This window comes from Platichthys flesus, chromosome 15 (genome assembly GCF_949316205.1).
Source record: "Platichthys flesus chromosome 15, fPlaFle2.1, whole genome shotgun sequence".
NCBI classification, from domain to species: domain Eukaryota; kingdom Metazoa; phylum Chordata; class Actinopteri; order Pleuronectiformes; family Pleuronectidae; genus Platichthys; species Platichthys flesus.
In genome coordinates, this window is record NC_084959.1 from 1,584,689 (window position 1) to 1,597,909 (window position 13,221).

Sequence of the window (13,221 nt, forward strand, 5' to 3'; positions counted from 1 at the left end):
CTCTCTCGCTCTGTATAATTCTCCCAATGATGTCTCTCTCTGGAAATCTACTTCTACCCAACGCCCTTCAGGTGTGATGAAATAATCTCCTCTCTCAGCTTTGGTGGAAGCTCCTTTGTCTTTCCCATGATGCAACTCACCTTGAATACCTTCATGGGGCTGTCTGACGTAAAAACTGTCAGACAGCTTTAAAAACAACAATATTATATCGGGGTTGAATAATTGTGACATGGCTATCTTAACAAAATATACTGCTACACACAAATAATACATCATGCATTTTCTGTGTTGATTCTCTGTTTCACTCAATTCATAAAGAAATCATCCGAAGCAGAATCTTGATCTTTGAAAAAACTTTAATCGATAAATCCTTAAAATCTTTGGGGGGGGGGGGGTTGAACATTTTTGATTGCAACTGTACATACATCGTACTCTCACAGATGTAAAAAGTTACCCTACTGTATACAGATGAATTTGGCATTAACATGAACGTGGCTTCAGTGTTACAAGTAATCAACATGCTAGGTAACGACAAAGACGTTCAACAACAACACAAAATCACAGGTTTACTTTTCACGCAGACAATGTTCACAACCAGCTGCATCCAGGCTCCAGCTGAGCTCGACTCTCCTCCTCTGGTTTTCAACTTCCTGTAAGTTTCCTGTTATTGATTAACTTCTGCAAAAAAAGTGTTAACATTTCCAGAATTCCTGAGCTTAACATCCCGAGCAAAGTTTCAAGAAAAGTTCCAGAAATGTTCCGCCCCTTAGCAACACTCATCAGGATCAACACAGATTCTAAAACATCACACAACCTGATTTCTACATTGATTTAGAAAACAACAGCAACATCAGTTCTTTCAAACACATTCATGTCAGTGTAATTATAGATTTCTGTCTTTACAAAGTGAGAACTAAATATGTGTGATAAAGGAAGGTCAGTGTTTGATTGACAGCTGATCTCTGTGCGGAGCAGAAACGTCACCATGACGAACTTTGATCAACAAACATGGAGACAAGAGAAGTTAAAGATTTAAACACAGAATCTAAATCACTGCTTTAATGACTCGAGTCTATTTGAGTTTACACAACTCAGCTGTGGTTCCTTGATAAACCCAAACTCCAGCATAGAGAGGCTGAGTGAATGTGGTCTGGACTCTGTGGAGGAGAGTCATGGTGTCAGAGACTCTGTAGAAGGACAGAACACCTGCACTGTGATCCAGGTACACTCCTACTCTGGAGGACTCAGGACCTGACACTGGAGTCTGGATGCTGTTGTAATGAAAGTAATATCTGTTTCCATAACAACGTAATGACCAAGATTTATCATTGAATCCAAATCGACATTCACGTGAGTTTCCTGCTCTGCTGATATTCTTGTATGTGACTGCTACATCAACTGCTCCCCCCACCTTCACCTCCACCTCCCAGTAACAACGCCCAGTCAGACTCTCTCTACTCAGGACCTGAGGCCAAACAGTGAATCTGTCTGGGTGATCAGAATAAGACTGATCTTCACTCATATATGTAACTTTTCTGTTTCCCTCAGATAATAACAGACGTTTGTGTACTGTGTTTGGATCCAGTGTGATTTCCTGTGAATATCTTAAGAACTCAGCTCTGGTCTTTGGTTCTGGTTGTGGCAGTAAAACATCCACTTGAGACACAATCTGTAAAACCTCTGTCTCTGTCTCACTCAGAATGTCCTGTAGTCGACCTCTGACCTGGGACACAGCTGCTGTCACGTCCTCAAAGTCCCTCAGAGGACGGATCCTGAAGCTGGATGAGTGTGTAGATCCACTGAGTGGTGACAGTGAGGGGTAGTTGTGTAGAAACTGGTTGTGATCCTCTGTGTCTGAGAGCTGCTTCAGTTCATGGTCTTTCCTCTTCAGCTCAGTGATCTCCTGCTCCAGTCTCTCCTGAAGCTCTCTGACTCGACTCACTTCAGTTTCCTGCTGGGATCTGATCTGCTGCTTCACATCAGAGCTTCTTTTCTCCAGCAGACGGATCATCTCAGTGAAGATCTCCTCACTGTCCTCCACTGCTTTATCAGCAGAGCCATTGAGGGCCTCCTCCTCCTGTTGAAGCAGCTTCAGGTCTTTCTCTTTGTCCTGGACTCTCTGCTGGATGGTTTGTCTCCTCAGCCCGAGCTCTCTCTGCCTCTCAGTCCTTTCTGCTGCAGCTGACACTGTGTCGTGGTCTTTATGTTCATCCACAGAGCAGAGATAACAGATACACTGCTGATCAGTGCGGCAGAACATCTTCATCACCTCGTCGTGACGAGAGCAGATGTTCTCCTGGAGCTTCTTCGAGGGCTCCACCAGCTTGTGCTTCTTCAGTGGAGCTGACTGAAAATGAAGCTGGAGGTGATTTTCACAATAAGAGGCCAAACAATTCAAACAGGACTTGAGAGCTTTCAGTTTTCTCCCAGTGCAGACATCACAGGCCACATCTTCAGGTCCAGCATAGCAGTGATCAGCAGGAGCAGCTTGGAGTCCAGTCTTCTTCAGCTCCTCCACTAAATCAGCTAACATGGTGTTTTTCTCCAGGACAGGCCTCGGTGTGAAGGTCTGTCTACACTGAGGACAGCTGTAGCTTCCTCTCTCCTCCCCTTTGTCCCAGTGGGTGTTAATACAGCTCTTACAGAAGCTGTGTCCACAGACAGTAGTCACTGGATCCTTCAGTAGATCCAGACAGATCGAACAGGAGAGTATTTCCTGCTGCGCCATTTCAGCTGCTGCCAGAGACTGAAGAAAAGTTTCACTTTCTCTGAAAAGAAACAGATCTCTGCTCCTCCCCCTCTCGTTCACTCCCTGTAGTGACTCAGCTCCAACAGTTCCCAGCTTGTTGTTCACTGGTTCTTACACTGACACACCTGTGAAGGGAGGAGACACAGACATGTCCTGACTGGGAGGAGCTGGTTGTGTTTGAGGAAGAAGTTGTTGGTGTTTCAGGTTTTACTGCATTTCACAGCAGCCTGTAGTCACCTGGTGTTAAGAGGAGATTCAGTGAGAGGCAGAGTGTGTTCTACGAAGAATGAAAAACTATCAAAGGAGAATAAAGGTTAAGTTCAGGTTAAGGTCGTCTTTACTGTCCCTGAGGGGCAAGTTGGTTTGTAAACAGTTGTCACTCACAACCCATACACATCATAACAATACATACATACACAAAAAGAGCACAAAGAATCCATTAGTCCTTTGTTAAAATACTAAAACATATGAAAATGTGAGTGTGCCAAACACCAGGACTACAGCTGGTTTAAGAGTCCGACTGCTGAGGGGACAACGATCTCTCTCTCTCTCTCTCTCTCTCTCTCTCTCTCTCTCTCTCTCTCTCTCTCTCTCTCTGTGCATGGGCCTACCAGAAGGGGGAGACCCAGCCCACAGTCGAAGATTTTATACAAACTTCCCTCAAGAAATGAACAGGCGACCTCCAGTGGAGAATTTCACACGCCGCCGTCTCTTCCAACGCTCTTATATCTATTCTTAATCCCACCGTTCTTAACAAGTGTCCATCTTGTGACCTGCGTGAGACTATTTATCACATTTTTACTGAGTGCAAGAGACTGAAATGTTTCTTAGCTCTTTTAACTGCGTTTTTTTGTCATTTTAATGTCATGTTCACTGAGAAGGTTTTTATTATGGGAGCTGCCTACAACAAAACAAATGAGGATAAGTGGCAGCTCCTGAACCACCGCTCAGGTGAGGCCAAGATGGACATTTGCATTAGTAGAGAGAACAGGGTCGAGAACAGGGACGGGCAGGAAGCGAGGGCGAGGGCGGGAAAAAACTCAGACTGAGTTTTTTCTTGCATCAGCACTTTTGTTTATGTATTAAATAATACTAAAATTACTGTTTTATCAAATGAAAAATATGTAAATAAAGTGTTTGTAAAAATCTAAATCTCTCTCTCTCTCTCTCTCTCTCTCTCTCTCTCTCTCTCGCTCTGTATAATTCTCCCAATGATGTCTCTCTCTGGAAATCTACTTCTACCCAAGGCCCTTCAGGTGTGATGAAATAATCTCCTCTCTCAGCTTTGGTGGAAGCTCCTTTGTCTTTCCCATGATGCAACTCACCTTGAATACCTTCATGGGGCTGTCTGACGTAAAAACTGTCAGACAGCTTTAAAAACAACAATATTATATCGGGGTTGAATAATTGTGACATGGCTATCTTAACAAAGTATACTGCTACACACAAATACTACATCATGCATTTTCTGTGTTGATTCTCTGTTTCACTCAACTCATAAAGAAATCATCCAAAGCAGAATCTTGCTCTTTGAAAAAACTTTAATTGATAAAACCTTAAAATCTTTGGGGGGTTTGAATATTTTTGATTGCAACTGTAAATATACATTATAGTCTCACAGATGTAAAAAGTTAGCCTACTGTATACAGATGAATTTGGCATTAACATGAACATGGCTTCAGTGTAACAAGTAGTTAACATGCTAGGTAACGACAAAGACGTTCAACAACAACACAAAGTCATAGGTTTACTTTTCAGGCGACAATGTTCACAACCAGCTGCATCCAGGCTCAAGCTGAGCTCGGCCCGCCTCCTCTGGTTTTCAACTTCCTTTAAGTTCAATGTTATTGATTAACTTCTGCAAAAAAAGTGTCAATATTTCCAAAAATCATGAGCTTAACTTCCCGAGCAAAGTTTCCAGAAAGTTTCCAGAAAGTTTCCGCCCCTTTGCAACACTCATCAGGATCAACACAGGTTATAAAACATCACACAACCTGATTTCTACATTGATTTAGAAAACAACAGCAACATCAGTTCTTTCAAACACATTCATGTCAGTGTAATTATAGATTTCTGTCTTTACAAAGTGAGAACTAAATATGTGTGATAAAGGAAGGTCAGTGTTTGATTGACAGCTGATCTCTGTGCGGAGCAGAAACGTCACCACGAAGAACTTTGATCAACAAACATGGAGACAAGAGAAGTTAAAGATTTACACACAGAATCTAAATCACTGCTTAAATGACTCGAGTCTATTTGAGTTTACAGAACTCAACTGTGGATCCATAACGATAAACCCTAACTCCAGCACAGAGAGGCTGAGTGAATGTGGTCTGGACTCTGTGGAGGAGAGTCATGGTGTCAGAGACGCTGTAGAAGGACAGAACACCTGCACTGTGATCCAGGTACACTCCTACTCTGGAGGACTCAGGACTTGACACTGGAGTCACGATGCTGTTGTAATGAAAGTTATATCTGTTTACATTACAATTTAATGACCAAGATTTATCATTGAATCCAAATACACATTCAGGTGAGCCTCCTGCTCTTCTGATATTCTTGTATGTGACTGCTACACCAACTCCCCCTCCCCCCACCTTCACCTCCACCTCCCAGTAACAACGTCCAGTCAGACTCTCTCTACTCAGGACCTGAGGCCAATCAGTGAATCTGTCTGGGTGATCAGAATGAGACTGATCTTCACTCATTAATGTTACTTTTCTGTTTCCCTCAGATAATAACAGACGTTTGTTTACTGTGTTTGGATCCAGTGTGATTTTCTGTGAATATCTTAAGAAGTCAGCTCTGGTCTCTGGCTCTGGTTGTGGCAGTAAAACATCCACTTGAGACACAATCTGTAAAATCTCAGTCTCTGTCTCACTCAGAATGTCCTGTAGTCGACCTCTGACCTGGGACACAGCTGCTGTCACGTCCTCAAAGTCCCTCAGAGGACGGATCCTGATGCTGGATGAGTGTGTAGATCCCCTGAGTGGTGACAGTGAGGGGTAGTTGTGTAGAAACTGGTTGTGGTCCTCTGTGTCTGAGAGCTGCTTCAGTTCCTGGTCTTTCCTCTTCAGCTCAGTGATCTCCTGCTCCAGTCTCTCCTGAAGCTCTCTGACTCGACTCACTTCAGTTTCCTGCTGGGATCTGATCTGCTGCTTCACATCAGAGCTTCTTTTCTCCAGCAGACGGATCATCTCAGTGAAGATCTCCTCACTGTCCTCCACTGCTTTATCAGCAGAGCCATTGAGGGCCTCCTCCTCCTGTTGAAGCAGCTTCACGTCTTTCTCTGTGTCCTGGACTCTCTGCTGGATGGTTTGTCTCCTCAGCCCGAGCTCTCTCTGCCTCTCAGTCCTTTCTGCTGCAGCTGACACTGTGTCGTGGTCTTTATGTTCATCCACAGAGCAGAGATAACAGATACACTGCTGATCAGTGCGGCAGAACATCTTCATCACCTCGTCGTGACGAGAGCAGATGTTCTCCTGGAGCTTCTCCAAGGGCTCCACCAGCTTGTGCTTCTTCAATGGAGGGGACTGAAGATGAGGCTGAAGGTGTTTTTCACAATAAGAGGCCAAACAATTCAAACAGGACTTGAGAGCTTTCAATTTTCTCCCAGTGCAGACATCACAGGCCACATCTTCAGGTCCAGCATAGCAGTGATCAGCAGGAGCAGCTTGGAGTCCAGTCTTCTTCAGCTCCTCCAGTGAATCAGCTAACATGGTGTTTTTCTCCAGGACAGGTCTCGGTGTGAAGAACTGTCTACACTGAGGACAGCTGTAGCTTCCTCTCTCCTCCCCTTTGTCCCAGTGGTTGTTAATACAGCTCTTACAGAAGCTGTGTCCACAGACAGTAGTCACCGGATCCTTCAGTAGATCCAGACAGATCGAACAGGAGAATCTTTCTCTGTTCAGTTGATTTTCTTGCTGCGCCATTTCAGCTGCTGCCAGAGACTGAAGAACAGATTCACTTCCTCTGAACAGAAACAGATCTCTGCTCCTCCCTCTCTTGTTCACTCCCTGCAGTGACTCATCTCCCACAGTTCCCAGCTTGTTGTTCACTGGTTCTTAATGCCGGCGCATGCTTCTGCGTTTTCACGGACCCGCAAGCGCAAGAGCCCTTCCGGGCACCTTAAGTGCTTACGTATCCCCTCTTACGTGCGTCGCCCAATTTTTCTAACTATTCGGCAAAGCTCTGCGAGCCTCACGCAGCCCGCAAGGCTGTGATTGGTCTGTTAACTACATCCTTTCCGGAGTCGCATTTCTTGTTACATGCTCCATAATACCGGCAGAAACCAAAGAAGAGCGTTTGGCAGAAGAGATCTAAAAGTATGACCAATTGTATAACAGTTGACGATGACCAGGCACAGGCACTGACATTTTGGGGGGCAGATGCTCAGACCGAAAAAAAAGGGCACCCATCGCCAAAGTTATTTATGAAATTAAAAATAATATTATTGAATAAATAAATAATGGCTCCCCTGGACCAGGTAGAGTTACTGATTCTCCCTCATCTGTTTTACAAGTTGATGGCCTGATCCAAGATAAAAGAGAGCTGCTACCCTGAGCTGCTTGCTGCAGTTCTCTGTCCTTCTGCTTTTGGAGTCTCTCTTTTCTTGGCATTATGCTGCAAATTTTGTAAATGAGATTAATCAATGTTGTGCAGAATAATCAGGAGTGACTTACATAATCTCTATGAAGCTGACAACACAGTACACACACTTTTTTACTGTTTTCTGACAGAGCTGAAGCATAAGCAGCATTACACTAATAATATACCACAATATACCTAACCAGACTGTCATGTAGCTCAACTTAAAACCTACCTTTCATTTCAATCATTATGATTTTAAATGAAAAAAAACTAGTGAACTTGTCTAATTTGTAGAACAGTAAAACTGCTTTTAAATTCTCTGTCTGCCTGCCTGCCTGTCTGTCATACACACATACACAAAAAGATCTTTAAGAATACATTAGTCCTTTGTCAAAATACTAAAACGTATTAAAGTGTGTGTGCCAATCACCAGGGCTACAGCTGGTGTAAGAGTCCGACCGCTGAGGGGACAACGATCTCTCTCTCTCTCTCTCTTTGTGGGACATTGTGAATGAGTCGGACACGTTGTGTTACCAGGACGAACAAAGGACTGATGTCTTCATGTTCCTGATCGTTTTGGTTTCAACTTGGTCATTTTTTATATAAAAACAGGCTTCTTGGTTGAGAGTGTATGGACAATGCCTTCGCCACCACATCTCCACCCCCCCCCCCCACCCCCCCAGACCCATTTCATTGTTTTTATGAGAAGTTACAAATTAAGTTGAGGAGCTGATGCACATGTTCTGCTCACAGCCTCACACATGCAGACACACTAAGGTCCTTTGATTAGCGTTATTGCCACGTCGCCCTCATGACTCCTGGAAACCTGCTCTTATCTGACAGAGCTCACATGGACCCTCTCAGGTTTATTGGCCGAAGCTTTGCCAAACAACTTCCACTTCAATCTCAGTGTGTCTGTGTGTCCGTCCAGCTGCCGGGGGGGGGGGGGGGGGGGGCACACTGTCAACTTACTGGTGGAGACATGTAAGTGTGCTACCAAGTGTTAAATGTTTTCAGTGCTCAGGGAAAGAAGAGACGGGGTCGAAGGAAATAAAACAACAGGAGATGAAGAAGCCTTTTGCTCTTTTCAGAAGTTGGCGCTGCTCTGTGCTGTGGGACCCAGTCGGCCTCCGACCTGAGATTGAGGGCACTTGTTTGCTGAAATTGGGGCCAGCAGATGTTATTTTATTAGGAAATTAACTCAATAGCAGCTCAGAGCTGACGAGGGGACGAGGGACCTGGTGACGGGCGGATACACGAGATGGAGCGCTCACGTCAGGAGGAGGAAGCAAAAGGCCAAATAGAAACCGTAGAGACCAAAAGCTCTGAGCCTCAATAACAAAGAGAACATCTGACCTTTTTATACAAATCAGTTTTCTTCATTTTCCTATAAATTCATTTTATTAAGAGAAGAACAGATACTGATAATGAGAAATTCAAAAGGCAAGGCTAATACAAATATAGACGAAGACATAAAAGACCCCTGAAGCAACTAAGCAAATTAAATTGCTGCGTCCTCTGATGGAGACACACTAAAAAATAATAGGAAATGTAGTTAAACATGAACAAACATATTCTTGCATCTTTAATTTTACTTCCAGTATTTTGTTGTTTCATGAACTTCGTCCTATTTCGACCACACTGAAGCTTCCCAGTGAACCCAGTAACTCCCATCATATTGTTTCCAGTATTTTATTCTCACAGGCTGGTTCCTCTCAGAGCTGCGGCTGAGGTGATGAGGAACAGTGGAGTAGACAGGGTTGGACTCAAGGGGAAGTTGTGGTGACTGCTGTCACGCTAACACAAAGACCAAGCCCGTCACAGCAAAGTGGCACAGAGTGACACAACCAACAAGTTCCTCCTAGAGCTCAGTGGGGGGTTGTTTTCTGGCCGGTGTCTGTTTAGTGATGGGTCCAGTGCTGCAGTGGCAGCAGCAATGGATAAGACACTGGCAGTTCCAGGTTTTACTGTGGTTTGCATCTGCCACGGAGATCCCTTTACCTCCACTCAGACCCAACAGCCCACTTTAATTCAAATGTGGAATTAAACAATCCAATACATTTTATAATCCATGGTTACAACAGCAGCCTGGATTGTGAGTAACTAAAAAATTTATGACTTCCAGTAGGCTCAAACGTCCCTTACATTCAATCAAGCTGCACACAAACACAAAATCAAGAATTTATTCCCCAGAAAAAAACGAAATATGTCCAACGTCCTCACAAAACCTTTTTAATGAACCATGTCCCATCCTTCCACCAAGTTGTGTGGAAATCTGTTTGGCAGATTTTGCGTTATCCTGCTGACAAATACACAAAAACGCTGGAGGGTCTCATTATACATTTTATTTACAAATGTCTCTTTCTCACACACACACACACATAAACAGTCAGGGTCCACGTGACCTGTCACATGATCTACAGACTGTGGATGATGGTTCTGTTCTTGAGGCTCTGGACGTACTCTTTAGCCTGGTCAAAGCTCGTCTTCTCCTCTGTCTTTGGCGGCGACCCCTCCACCAGCTTGACGAAGTAGTGGCAGTAAACTTTGTCCATGATGCCGAACATGCCGCGGCCATGGTACCGGATCCGCTTGAGGTACCTGCCTTTGCTGGAGAAGGACTCAGCTGCAGGACGAGGGACAGGAGGGGACAGGAGGGGACGGTGTTTAATGAAGAACGTGAACAACAGAAAGACGCAGATAAGGGACAATGTTAGGGATTTAATTCATAGAGGCGCCTCAGAGAGAAAACGGGTCAGAAATAATAAAGATGGTGGCGACTCTGGGCTTATCTATAATTACAGCTGCCACCTGCTTAAATGACTCTGCACAGGATCTGAACCCAGGAGAAATCTACTGCTTTAAAAAGATAAATGTATATTTATAATCTTTTGACTCTTACACTGACAGCGTGTGGTGACAAATATGAGATGAGGTTGTTTTTTGTGAATCACTGCCACAGACACTCACCTACATACAGGTTGGATCTGTACTCTACGTTGTGATGATTGACAGCCATCTCCTGCGCCTCCAGAAGGATCTGAGCCAAACAAACAAAGAGCTGTTACATCCATTTATTCATACACAGTGCAAAGAGGAGATGGAGGATGAGATAAAAACAAAACCTCAATAAATCAGTTCATAAAAGAAAAACTACAAAGTTGAAGTTAATGTTCCTGAAAGTTATGAGTGATTCACATGCAGCTTCGAACCTCCTTCATGATCCTCGCTCCTTTCTTGTCGTTGAACTCCAGCTGGGAGATGGCCTCATCGATGCTCATCCCTTGAATCTGTGAAAGGGAGCAAACAGTGAGATGACACAACCAGATGAACCTTTGTTGCACAGCTGTTTGGACAGCCGGGGGGGGGGGGGGGGGGTGCCTGAGGAGCTGGATATTTGTCAAGGCCAACCACAGGGGGCACGTAAACAAAACAGGAAGACAAACTGAATACAACAGATGAGATTGAATCTATACACACAGTAATGGCTTTTAGGGGTTTGTACAATAATGGCAGCAAAGTATTAAATAATACTATTAAAGAGTATTAAAATGCACAAATTAAGCTGGATTAGTTTTCAAATTAATTAAATGGATAACATCATATTCCTGGAGTCCTGGAGATTCATATCATTTGAACTCTGGCCCATGACCTGATTTCTCTCAAATGACATTTTAATCTGTTGACTATCTTTTTAAATAACCAAACACAAGCCAGCGAATGTTAAAGTTAGTTTTATCACCACTGGTGCTTTCTTCAGAATGTCTGAATGTTCAGAATGAAAAGAAACAGCAGCAACATTTCACAGAGAGGGACGGGACTTTTGTCAATTTGTCTTTGCGCAGAAAGTGATATTTAAGGGTACCTTAACAACTCAGCATGTCACATCTAAACAGACATATTTAAAAGAAACCTTTACATTGACATTGATATTGATATTTTCTAACCATTTTCGCCAGGTACCACATCTTGTCTTTGCTGTACTTGATCTGCCTCCGACTGTGGTGGATCTCCTGTCGAGAAGAAAAAAGCTAAGTGGTCAAATGTTTGAGTAAAGGAACAAAACGTTTACACTGCAACACAAAACTAAGCTTTCAGATTATTTACTTTATAACATATATATACATCTATAACATTGTGGTTGGCAGTCCAGTTAAAATCTGAACCACTACACTCAGTTCCCTCCATCTTCTCTGTGTCTGTGCACGTTAAATGATCAGAGAGAAGAAGGACTCACTGCAGGTCGTCGAGGCTCCTCCGGCAGCTGAGGGGCATAAAGCTTCAGGTTCCTCTTCTCCCAGTGTTTGGATTCCAGTGACGCGCTGGTGTGGAGACATGAGAGCTGCTGAGGACTGCTGCCCCCCAGAGCCTGAAGGCTGTAACGACACAGAGGGATGAATCAAAAAGTTGGAACTGCACCTTATGTACCATAAACCAACAAACCATAGAATTACCGAGCAACAGTGAAATTAAACACAACCAATCTCTACCAGTGATGTGCTATAAAAAGATACTATAAATGAACTATATTTATAAAAGTACACGCAAACCTATGTTTACCATAACAATAGTTTATCAAGCAGGATTTTATTGAGATATCTGACTGTGTATCGAGCTCATGACTTTATTTAAATTGATTAATTTTACAGAAACTGCACTTTTCGCTCAATGCAACTGAACAACTCTTTTGTTGTGTAATTGCTTTTGTGGCTGTTTCCCAGTGTTTATCTGTATCTTAGTTATTTTGTCTTCTACTTTCCCAAAACCAAATTGTTTTAAAGATTAATAAAGTTGTATTGCATAAAGTGAATCGACCTTTATTCCTTATTACACACCATATTAAAAACTCCTTCCACCTAACTCTGTGGGCACAGTTTAGGGTTTACAAACTGAATTCTTCCACGTAAGTAGGACACAGGTTATAATATATTATAATGATATGGGTTAATCACATCCATATTAGTACAGGACTCGAAGCACCCTACTGATCTCTATAAAGCTGCCCTATGGGAAACAACTGAGGGACATCATAACTCAGACTTCCTGTTCCCACAACAGTAAAATAGAACCATTAAGTCACTAAATGGCAACTCAGTCCAGCATCAACACTTTACCAACACAAAGCGATAACTACATCTGTATTTTAGTGTATTTCAAAGCAGCTGACATGTAGTGTTTTAATAAAGAGGGGTTATGTGATATGTTTCTATCCTTGTTATGCGTTATGTTGTGACTTGTGTGGCAGTAAAGTATTAAATCATAACTGATATAATCAGTTACAGTTATAAGTCTGTGTTTTAAATAGTTCCTGGTTCTCCTTGAATAATCCAGTCCAGTTGAGAACAGGTCGAATATGAACCTCACTTCCGCCGTCCCTGTCTAATCACACACTAACTTCAGCGTGGTTCATGTGAATGACTACAAACTGTCGATAGCTTCGTAGCATTCGAGCTAACGTGTCGTTTTAACGCGTGCACTTTGTACACGAGTCAGAAAGTCGCACAGTCATTGTTCAAGCTCGTGTCTAACATCTGAACCGGTATAAACAAGGAGCTGTGGGTGGTTTGTCCTTCTGGTCCCTGAGCTGCAGAGAAGATGCTCGTGTGTCTCGTGTTCTTACCTCGAGCGGAACACTCCGGATAAACTCTGAACTAAACAGACACCTGGGGAAACACGAGCACACGTTAAAGCACCGGTAACAGACGGTATCACTGTATTAAAGTGCTTTAGTGGAGAGTTCAGCTCCGCTTCTCTCACCACGTCCTGTCATTGCAGTCGCCATGTTGGATCCTTTACGACACTCTCGAGTTCGCTTTACGTCAGTAGTGGTACAGGCTTAACCGCGAAATGTGTTTCGTTACATTACGTTTTCACTTCGTGTT

At 43.4% G+C, this 13,221-nt stretch overlaps 2 protein-coding genes across 2 annotated transcripts; both read right to left on the reverse strand.

The window, feature by feature from the left end:
• Positions 1 to 338: 338 nt before the first annotated feature.
• LOC133969791 (E3 ubiquitin/ISG15 ligase TRIM25-like) lies at positions 339 to 6,735 on the reverse strand. Its single transcript, XM_062406489.1, has 2 exons — positions 5,005 to 6,735; positions 339 to 2,746 (listed from the first exon to the last, which is right to left on the reverse strand). The coding sequence occupies exons 1-2, from the start codon at positions 6,679 to 6,681 to the stop codon at positions 1,073 to 1,075; spliced, it is 3,351 nt and encodes a 1,116-aa protein (XP_062262473.1). The 5' UTR covers positions 6,682 to 6,735; the 3' UTR covers positions 339 to 1,072.
• Positions 6,736 to 9,669: 2,934 nt separating this feature from the next.
• mrpl22 (mitochondrial ribosomal protein L22) lies at positions 9,670 to 13,211 on the reverse strand. Its single transcript, XM_062407076.1, has 7 exons — positions 13,097 to 13,211; positions 12,960 to 13,002; positions 11,577 to 11,715; positions 11,287 to 11,352; positions 10,552 to 10,629; positions 10,310 to 10,379; positions 9,670 to 9,965 (listed from the first exon to the last, which is right to left on the reverse strand). Exons 1-7 carry the CDS (start codon positions 13,119 to 13,121, stop codon positions 9,757 to 9,759), a joined length of 630 nt encoding a protein of 209 aa, XP_062263060.1. The 5' UTR covers positions 13,122 to 13,211; the 3' UTR covers positions 9,670 to 9,756.
• Between the last annotated feature and the right edge of the window lie 10 nt (positions 13,212 to 13,221).